The 11,360-nt window shown below is 41.3% G+C and overlaps 1 protein-coding gene across 1 annotated transcript in view; it reads left to right on the forward strand.

Moving 5' to 3' along the window:
* LOC133837568 (protein toll) overlaps positions 1-11,230 on the forward strand; it is a 51,597-nt gene extending 40,367 nt beyond the window's left edge. The window contains exons 3-4 of the mRNA XM_062268374.1: positions 6,127-7,341; positions 8,026-11,230. Coding sequence (XP_062124358.1) covers positions 6,131-7,341; positions 8,026-10,123 — 3,309 coding nt within the window. The 5' untranslated portion in view covers positions 6,127-6,130 and the 3' untranslated portion in view covers positions 10,124-11,230. The remainder of the gene's footprint in view (positions 1-6,126; positions 7,342-8,025) is intronic.
* Positions 11,231-11,360: the final 130 nt, after the last annotated feature.

Here is an 11,360-nt window from a genome sequence, read left to right on the forward strand (position 1 = left end):
AACAACTGTGCTGTGAAGGTGCAACACAGCCAAAAGATGTATCTCACAGTCAGAGTTGTTGCACGCACAGTTGTGGCAAATTCTATTATGAGAATTCAATGCATGTTGCAAAGTAGCTTGCGCTCTCTTTCTTCTCTGTTCCACACGAACGCTTCGCCCAACCGCAACAACAACAACGTTGTTGGATGCTGTGGCAACGTCTTGGACTTGGAGGCGTTGCTGCGTAATCAGCTTGCAGTTTATTTTTAGTCATGAACACTCCGATTACAGTCAAGCAGAGCGCCAAGAGCTCAACAGCATCGAAGAAGTCGAAGACCGGATACATATATAACAAAACAGCGGAGAATTTATACGACCACGCCCACTCTCATAAATACACATAGCTTTAGTTAGATATTAAGCAGCTTAGTTATGCTTTGAGCTTTGCTTTTTTTTTGTTGTTGCTGTTGCTGTTGCTGTTGTTGTTGCTGCTGTAATTAGCTGCCATTAGGCTTGCTGCTGGCCATAATATTGATAAAGCAAAATCCAGCTAATTAATTGTTAATTTGTATTTAATTGCTGCCCAACAGGCTTATGATTATCGCAATGCAAACAAAGGATGTGTGTGTTTAGTATATTGTGTGTTCACTGTACTAGACAGAGAGACAGAGGGAGATGAAGTCTCTGCTGTATTTGGCAATATGGAGAACTGCAATGTTCGAAAGCAATAAGCAGAACGTACAGCGAGTTATATTTGCTCACGGCTTCACTCAGCTGGCAATACCAATATGCCAGTACTTCACTGCTGCATCTTCTTCTTCATCCCTCCTCCCTCCTCCCTTCTCCCCTTGAACCACCTCCTCAGCAACAGTGCTGTGTATAAACATGTCCCAGCTGCCAGTTTGGCACTTTTGTGTACACGAAATTTTTCAGAGTGCGGAGGAGAGGAGGCAAATTGTTGTAAACCACGTTGGGCGCCATAAACATTGGCTCACAACTGGCTCACAAAAGTTTCCAAGTATTGAAATCTTTTGCCAAAACGCAACGGCAATACACACACACATAACACACAGTCGCACACACACACACAACACTCGTTTCAGTCAGCGAGCCTCACAGGAAAGATACAAAACCACAAGCAGAGCAAAGAGCATTTGGCCAGCAAACTGCAAACTTGCCACTAGACGTGAGTGCAGAGCGAGTGTGTAGTGTATGTGTGTGCGTAGTGAGTGTGTGTGCGTAGTGAGTGTGTGTGGGTGTTTTATGTATGTGTGTGCTTTGCAGCAAACTTGCACAAGTGTTTTATTATTTTTTCGTTTCGCTTAAGTTTTTAATAAGAAATTATTAAACAAGTTGTAGTTTATTTGCTTTTTACGTTTTGCAACTGCAACTATTGTTATATTTATGGGTGTGGGTGGGTGTGTATATATATGTGTGTGTGTGTGTATTAGTGTATGTGTTCTATTACTTTTACTGTTTACTCTTGGTTGTTGCACGCCAGCAATTGTGGTAATTAGTCAAGTTGATTGATGAATGCTTTAACTCTAGTCTTACAATTACTGTAGCATACTTTTCGGGGATGGCAACCTCTCAAAGCAATACGAAAATTGGAAATGTGGGGAAAAAAACACGCGCACAGCTCTCTCAGCAATGTCAACGTCATTAAAAGACGAGGACATTAAAACACTCTGCACTCTGTAATCCAGCTGTCAGGGCATTAAGAAATATTTAAAGCATTTAATGCCATGCCTGAAATTCTTCCCCAGTACGGGAGTTTGTTGCGATACCCGGCTCAAGTCAGACACAAGGGTATTGTGTTGTAATGAGTGCTGAAAATGTATTTAACAGAGAAATGGAAGCAACTTTGAGTAAATAATGTATGCATAATATTAACTGACAATTGGAAACATCGCAAAGTATTTGATAACACATATGCATAATATTGATCAGCAGCAACAGCTGTATCAACATGTCTATTGGTCTGTCATTATCGACAGCTAATCTAAGAATTTATTAAAGCAAGCTTTAGCTAGCGAGTTTTCACAATATCTTCTTACATAAGTTTAACTTGTATCTACAAGTTTATTTTAGAGTTCAAATAAGTCACATTTGTCAAATTGAAGACCTACAACTTTCTAATTAGATGTAAAATCGCATAATATGTCTAAACTTGTAAAATAATATACAAAACATATTAAATAAACGATGGAATATTAAAATTTGTTTTGGCCACACCAACACTTTACTCACTAAATTGTGTGATTAACATAAATTTTTTTACGACTTTCAATAAATCGTTACATTGCTTGAGAAGTAAAATTTGTCAAAATATTATATAAAAAGTTGCATGCCATTTTGAAAGTCAGTAAATAAAGTTATCACAATAAAAGTACAGCTGCTTTGGCAGTTAAACTCTACTTGTAATAAAATATTTAGATTGAATATGTGTAGCAAGTATATCTTAGTCAATCATACTCCAGTGAAACTTTCTTACCTGCCATTATTGTGCTTGTTGTTGCTACTACTGTTTCTATTATTCTCAGTTGTTCTTGTTGTTGTTGCTGTTGTTATTCGTTGCTGTTGCTTTTGTTGTTACTTGCAGTAATAAAGCACACCGCAGGCATGCGAAAGCCAATTTTCCAAGGCAGCGCTGCGGGCGGCGCGACTATTTAATAGGCAGCAACACATATACACATGTGTGTGAAATGTACTATATAGCTCTGCCTGTTTATGTGCGAGTGTGTGTGTGAGTGTGTGTGAGTGAGAGTGTGTAACTGTAAAGGCGTACATTGAAGCACTTTGTAGAACGGCGGGCAATAAAAAACCAAAGTCTGCAGGCAACCTGGCGTCAACTGGCACGGCAACCCCAACTCGTTCCCTTCACCTCCCTCCTCCCTTCTGTCTCGTCTCGTCTGAAATGAAACTCAGACTCGCACTCACACTCACACTGACACTCACACCATTCGCATCATGCGCTGCGGTTGTAATTTAGTGTGCCTAATGAATTTAGTACCGTTACATACCGGAAAAGAGCACGTGAGTGCAAAAATGCGCACTCTCTTCTATCCTGGCAAACCAACATGTGTCCTGGTGTGTGCGAGTGTGTGTAAATATGTGAGAAATCTGCGCGTTGGCAGAACTTCGTTAACCTTTATTAACGACTCGCAGAAGGAGGACGATGTGCGTCTAATTAAAGCAGACAAATGCCAGCGCACTGAAATGGGCCACAGTCCATATGATTTTATAATTCTGCAGTCGTGTGTGTGAGAGTGTATGTGTGACGTTTAAAATTAACAATTATTTTTAATTGCGAGGCGGGCTGTGGAATTAGGTGCCGATGGGACGCTGGCAAAAGATGAGACAGCAGGCCATCTGCAATCGCAGAGGCAACTTAATTGCCAGCCTGAAAGTATGCTTTCAATTTCAGTGTGAGATTGAGCAAGAGAGGGAGAAAGGAAGTGAGAACGAGAGAGACACACACAAATTGCTTTTGCTTAGGCCTCATTAAATATGGTGCTCATTGTTGCTGCTGCTGCTTCAATTGAATGGACATTTTCGAAAAACTTGTCAACGAGAAAGGCAGCCTTAGATTGGATTGCATAAACAAGCGACGAGGCATATCAATGCAAAGCAGCAGCAACGAACGAACAAACAACAAACAACAACAGCTAAAGCTACAGCAAAAGTAGATGTGCAGGTTATTTACACGGCCAGCGTAGCATAAAAGCTAAAAGTAATTTTCTTAAGTGAATATAAATGTTTAAAATGTTTGCCCAACACAACACAACACAAGCTCAGCTAGCTGGCTCCGACTGGCCAGCCAGCCTCTTCTGGTCTGGCAAGCGTAGCCTGTTTAGATAAGCCAAGCCAAGCTAAATTTAAAAGCCAAAACAGCGCCTTGTGGCGAAAGAAAGGGGGTGAGAAGGGAAGAGAAGGCAAGGCATAAGGCAGATGCTGGCAGACAGAAGGATATGCCGTTGTTGCACGGTTAACTTGGCCGCCAACGGGCGAAAAGTGCTTAAAGTTTTATGCGAAATTGAAGTTGGCTACACAAACACAAACACACTGCAGAGCGATGAACAGACGAGCGACGAACGACGAGCAGACGTTTAGTTTGCAACCTTCTTGCATAAACAAATTGTACAGCAAGGCCAAAATCAGGTGTTGAGATTTAAATAGATTTGGCACACGACGCTTGGGTATCGAATTGACTGACTCGACTTCGTCTCTCTCTCACTCTCTCTATGTACATTGGGTCGTATACTTAACAAACACTGGAACACACACACAAGTGGAATTCGTGTTAACGCTTACGGCTAATGGCTTAACAGCGATTGCCATGGCAAAATCAGTAAATAAGTAGCTCAGACTTCGATTAGTTCAAGTAGCATCAACTAAATTGCAAAAATCCCAGACAGACGTATTTCAATATTTAATGCAATTGCCACAAAAAGAAACAACTTCAAGACAACTTTAAATCTCATTGTAAATCCAGCTAATATCTAAAGTAAATACAAAAAAAAAAATGGAAAGGAAGTCGAGCGCAGTTAATGCAATCTCAACGGAAATTCAATATGTATAATTATTTGAACTTGCCGCCGGCGTCATTGTTGTAGCCTAATTAAAAGCCAAATGCCCAAGTAAATTGTGCGCTGAGCGCAGCGAGCAAAAAAAAGTCAGCCGAAAAAAAAAAACAAAAAATGGAAAATCAAATTACGGCGCGCATAATTAAATTGCCTTATCAAAAATTGTTCATTCAAAAGCAGCTGTCAGAGGCAACAAATTTATGGGGGACTTGCAGCTAAACTGAAGAGACTGGAGAGTTGGCTGGAGGTTGACTGCTATTGCCAAGTGACAAGTGGAAAAAGCAGGCGAAACTTTTAATTGAATTCCTTTCAGAAATCTTTGTAATGGGCAGAATTTAATTGTCAGGCAGCAGGCCGAGGCTGGTCATGACAAAAATAGAGAGAGAGAGAAAGCAATTTGGGTTTAAAGCTTTAACACGAAGTGCATGACAAATTCATTAAATGCACAAAGCCCATAGAGAGAGCGAGTGCAACACACTCTAGCCAAACATTTTACAACATTTTATGCACTCCCTGACCGTAATTACACCACAGAGTTGCCAAAGAGACGACCAAGCACACATCAAGGGAGTTTTCGGAGGTGTGTCCAACCGACATGTAATGCAACATTGCTTGCGTTGCACACAGAGAGATGGATGGTTGGTTGGGTGGTGAATGGTGGAAGGTGGATGGCTGAGGGATAAAGGGACTTGCAGACCCAAAGAGGCTTCTCATATGACCGCTTCATTTGTGGATGTGCTACGGCAGGAGTTTTTCGCACGTGTCATTTTCCTTTTTCCTTATACGCATTGCAACTCGTTTGTTTTCCTTTATATGCAACGCATGCTTAATTAACTGCACAAAAGTTGCAAGCACACGAAATGCTGCAGTTAATAATATTTATTAAATTTTAATTTACAAAAATATTGCAAATTAATCTCATTTATTAAACACTTTATTAGCAAATGAAATATACAAGTCAAACGAAAGGAAGAAAACCGAATATAAATCAATTTGCGCTTTTGTAATTTAACAGATTAACTTTTTCGGAAATAAAACAATTTGGAAAACATAATATACAACTTTTTTGACTAAAAGATACTTGCATAAACCCACAAAACAAAAGATTTATATTTAAAGTGTTTATTTTAATAAATTTAGTACTCAGCTTAACCCAATTTCAAATTAAGCATTATTCATAATGAGTATAACAATGACTTTCTTAAGGCAGCTTAACCTTTTTTTCAACTTATTAATTAAGTGAAGAACCTGTACAACTTAATAGGTAGCTTAACCTAATTCTAAATTAAACATGTTGCCTAAAGATAGAAAAGAAGAAAGCATAATAAGCAACCCAGCTAAATCAATACAATTTACAATTCTGAAAAAAAATATGCACAAACATTTATAAGCGTATGAGCAACAAAAGTTCTATTCTCAAACAATAATTTATAAACATATATACAACAAAAGCTCAATTCTCAAACAATAATTATTTAAGTAGTTGAGCAAATAAAAGTCTAACGCCTCAAGGTATGCAACACTTTGATTAATTGATTAATTTCACTCTATTGTTTTGCAGAACGATGAGTTTGGCAGCGTTGCCGTCGCTGCTGCTGCTGCTGTTGCTTCAACTGAGCAGCTGGCAACTGAGCGAAGCTGATTTTGGACGCGATGAGTGCACAGATCTCAACATCTCATCGTGCGAATGCGCTGTGCTCGTCAGCGAGTATGACATTAGCTGTCCGGGTCAGAGTTTTAGTCCCAAATTCAAGATTACCATTCGACCGGGCACCAAGGTGATGATCGAATGCAACATTACGAATCCGCTGGAGTTTAAGCAGATGCCACAAATGCGAATCGGCAGCATTCCCATGGTGCAGATCAAACGTTGTCCGCTGCCCTTCCACACACCGATTGCTGGACTGCTCGACAACTTGGGCATCATCAACACGCACACAATGTTCTTCGAGAGCAACGATCTCGGCATGAATGTGACGAGCACGCATCTGGAACGTCTGCAGAATTTATCGCGACTCCGTTTTGTTGCACGTCGCTTGTCGTATGTGCCCGAGGATTTGTTGCGGCATCTGCGCAACCTGAGCTGGCTGGATATGCGCTCTGCGAACTTGGTTGAGTTGCCCGCCAGATTGTTGGCCGATATGGAGTATCTGGAGTTCTTGGAGCTGGGCAGCAATAATCTGAGGCAGTTGCCACGCGGCATCTTCCGGGATCTGCACAAGTTGCAGCATTTGAATTTGTGGAGCAATCAGTTGCACAATCTGAGCAAACATGACTTTGAGGGCGCCCAGAGTGTGGTGGACATTGACTTGCATAACAATGGCATTGTTCAGCTGCGTCCCGATGTCTTTGCTTTGCTCACCAACATGACGGAGATCAATTTGAACAGCAACAACTTCCGTTCGCTGCCCGAGGGACTCTTCCAGCACAATCTCAAGTTGAGGCAGGTGAAATTGCAATACAATCGTTCGCCACTGCCAGAGTTGCCATCGCGTCTGTTTGCCAATCTGCCAGAGTTGGGCTCGCTTTACTTGCGCTGCGAACTGGAAACGTTGCCAGCCGATATCTTTCAGGGATCGAGGAAATTGGAGAACATGACGCTAATGGACAACCTGCTAAGCACACTGCCTGCTCATCTGCTGGACGATCAAGAGAATCTTTTGCTGCTCGACTTGCAGCGCAATCGTCTGAGGCATTTGCCCGATGGCGTCTTCGATCATCAGGGCAAATTGCAGATACTCAATCTGGCCGATAATCAGCTGACAGAAATATCAAGGTAAGCTCAAGAAATTCTATTACTAAAAATTTGTCATTTATAAACATAATTTGATTAGAGTTTGAGTGCTATTACAATTGCAACAGTGCACATAATATTAGACAACAATACCAAGCAGTAACAAATATTGCGAGTTTACAGATATATGTTCGTTATATATGTGTCATTTTTTTGTTCAGTTTCTAAATGTTTAATTTGGCAGCTATATTTGGCTGTTCTTAGCAAGTTTCTGCTTAACTCTAATACTGTTTAATCAGTTTCTGTATGTTACTGACAGATTCTAGAAATCATTCGAAATTTTGGCCAGTTTCTAAGCATATGGTTTAGAATATTTATTAAATTTCCGCCAGTTTCTGGTAATTCCTATCAGTTCTCAGTTTTATCAGTTTCTATCTGCTTCTATAGATCATAATTAGTTGCTCGCTTTATTTAGGAGTTTCTGAGCATTACTTTCCAGCTATTTCTACCTTTTTCTGTCTGATTCTTATAAAAATTTTCAAGCTGCTTGCAGTTTCTAGGGCTTTCTTTCAAATTTGTCATGTAGAAACCTTTAATCAGTTTATGTTTATTTCTAGGTTGTTTCCTTGTTTCTAGCCGTGTCCAATTTATAAACATTTGCAATAAGTTTTTAGCACTCTCACACAGTATATTAATCTTCAATGTACCCATTTCCTTTACTTACAGCAAACTGTTCACCAGGTTGGCCAATCTGACGGAGCTGTATCTGAGCAACAACCATCTGAAGACGATACGTCGCAACGCTTTTGTTGGCAATCCGATGCTGCAGCAGTTGCACTTGGCCAACAATCGCATCGATCTGCAGGAATATATGGCGTTAACCTATGGCGACGTTGGTTCACCGTTCAATTCTCTTCAGAGTCTACAGACACTCAATTTGCGGAACAATTCGCTGATGGTGATCTTCAGCGATTGGAAGTACACGATGAATGAGCTGCGTGAACTGGACTTGAGCTACAACAATTTGACAATACTAGAGAACACGGATCTGGTGTTTCTCACCAAATCGCAACTGCAAGTTAATCTGACACACAATCAAATACGGACCGTGCACTTCTACTCGAGCATAAGCAATATCTCAACGCTCGACACGGACACATCGAAGCTGGAGCACGGCATCGCCACGTTGCGAGTGGATCTCAATGATAATCCCATCGATTGTGATTGCACCTTGCTGCGTTTTCTGCAATTCGCTCGCAGTGAATTCCAACCGGACTATGCCAAGAAGTGGATCGTTTCAGCGGATCGCCTGAAGTGCCAAGAACCAACAGCGCTGGCCGAGCGTTCCATGACTTCGGTGCATCCGCGAGAGTTGCTCTGCAACTTTGATCTGACCGACAATCCCAGAGATCGACGTTGTCCGGCCAAATGCGAGTGCTTTGTGCGCACCTTTGACTCGGCGCTGATCATTAACTGTTCGAACAGCGATCTCACCAAGATACCCAAACTGCCGCGACTGCCGCCGAATCTCTCACTCTTCGAGTTGCATGTGGAGAACAATACGCTGCTCAAGCTGCCCGCCTACAATGCACCTGGCTATGCGAATGTCACGAGTCTCTATTTGGCCGGCAATAATCTCACCGAAGTGGAGGAATCGCATCTGCCACGTCACCTGCAGTATTTGGACTTGCGACGCAATCAACTGGAGCAGCTGAATGCCACAGTGTTTAGCTATCTAAACAGCAGCATGGATAAACTGCAAATGCGTCTGGCCGACAATCCTTGGGTCTGTGATTGCGATGCAGCTGATTTGCTGCACTACATGCAATCGAAACAGGATCCGGTGCTCGATAGCTTTGATCTCTTCTGCAGCGATGCCGAGATGCCCACACGTATGATTGATTTGCGCAAATCAGATTTGTGCTCGCAGCCACGAACTCTGCTCATTGCCATCATTGTGGTCATCTCGCTGACGGGCTTCCTCATTGGCATCAGTGCAGCGGTTTACTACAAATATCAACAGGAGATTAAGATCTGGCTGTATGCACACAATCTGTGCTTGTGGCTGGTCACCGAGGCCGATGTGGACAAGGACAAAAAGTTCGATGCCTTCATTTCGTATTCGCACAAGGATCGCGAGTTCATTGAGAATCATCTGGTGCCCAGGCTTGAGGGTGGCAATCAAAAGTACAAACTCTGTGTGCACGGTCGTGACTGGCTTGTGGGTGGCCTCATCACCGATAATATCTTCCAATCGGTGGCCGATTCACGACGCACCATCATTGTGCTAAGTCCGAACTTTATTGAATCCGTGTGGGCGAAAATGGAATTCCAGGCGGCGCACAAAGCGGCGCTCAACGATTGCGTGTCGCGTGTGATTGTCATCATCTACTCGGACATTGGGGATCACAAACAGCTGCCGAAGGATCTGCAATCGTATCTCACCATGAACACGTACATCAAGTGGGATGATCCGTGGTTCTGGGATAGATTAAACTATGCGATGCCGCATCGTGGTCCAAGCAGGAATTCCACAAATGGCACACTGATCAAATCGTTGCTGAAACGCAGTCCCGATGACAAGCTGGAGCTAATTAAACCGTCGCCGGTGACGCCAACGTTGACCACACCGCCGGGTGAGACCACAAAGAATCCGTTGGTGGCCAAATTAAATGGCAGCACACCGCACACGGCCATCATGATTGGCAATGGCAACGGCAATCTGTCGAATCTGTATGTGCCCAATGGCAAGTCACATCATGGTAATGGTCACGTTAATGGCGCCTTTATCATCAACACGAACGCCAAGCAGAGCGACGTATAGAATTGGCACAAATTGGAGCCCCACGACGAGGAGCTCTTGTTTCACTGAGGAGAAAGGGCGAAATACACAATCCCTCCCCCTCCCTCTGACTTTCTAACTCAAGCTCTCTCCTCCATCTCTCTGTCTCCCTCCAACAACTCTACACACGCTCGCGTCACTTACTTCACATATGCTATATGACCAATTCCAAATTCCAGCTGAATGTAAAAAGCCTCGAGAACATTTTTGTAGCAAAACCTCAAATAGCACTCTCATTCATATTCATATTTCTACATCTGTGTGTGTGTGAGTCTGAGTGCCTGAGTGCGAGTGTGTATGTAAAGTGTGTGTGTATGTGTGTATACAATGTCTAGCTGCATTCTATAGAATAGTTTTAACTAGAAATGCATTCTGCAATTTCGGCTGGTTAAATTCCATGCACAAAATTGGTGAAAATTTCAATTTTCAATATTTCATGTGGCCTTTGTTGACATAAAAAAAAGTGAAAACAAAAAAAAAAATAGTAAAGAGAAAAAAAAACAAAATGCAAATTGTGCAGACGGCAATGAGAGCAAAGCAAAAAATGTGCAGAATTTAAGCTATTTAAGAGCTTATCACTCTGTTTAGTGTTATTGTATGCGTTAAGTACTTTAAGCATCGTAATTATTTGTACATTTATCACTACCAACTCTAGCATACTACTACTTATAGTTTCTTGTATTACGTTTTTAGTAATTACTTTATATGTAAGATCACAGCACGCGAAGCTTCATGAAAACATCACGAATTAATTGCTTTTAATTTTTTGAAGAGAAATTTAATTTAGTTTATCATTTTTTTCTGCACGAATCTCAAGTTTTACTTAAGTTTTCATTTGAACAAATTGAGCTTTATTTTGTACAATCTATTATATCGTTATAGGCTATTGAGTAATGCACATGCAATATACATACATATGACGTATCCAAATAGTAGCATATAAACTATGCCGTGTACTGAAACGATTCACAATATAAAATTGCATATTTGGTAAATGAAGAAAGAGAATCGAAACAGAAACAAAATATATCATTGTATATAGCACATAAGGAGTACTTTGTATATTTCCAAAATCTCAAAAAAACAAAATGCAAAACGCAATATATGTTTAATGTGACAAGTTCATAATGACGCTATTATCTCTGATACACGGCATACTTACTACATATTACATCACTTTATCAACTTTATGCATAAATACATCACTTCACAATTCAAT

Source organism: Drosophila sulfurigaster, chromosome 2R (genome assembly GCF_023558435.1).
Source record: "Drosophila sulfurigaster albostrigata strain 15112-1811.04 chromosome 2R, ASM2355843v2, whole genome shotgun sequence".
NCBI lineage: Eukaryota > Metazoa > Arthropoda > Insecta > Diptera > Drosophilidae > Drosophila > Drosophila sulfurigaster.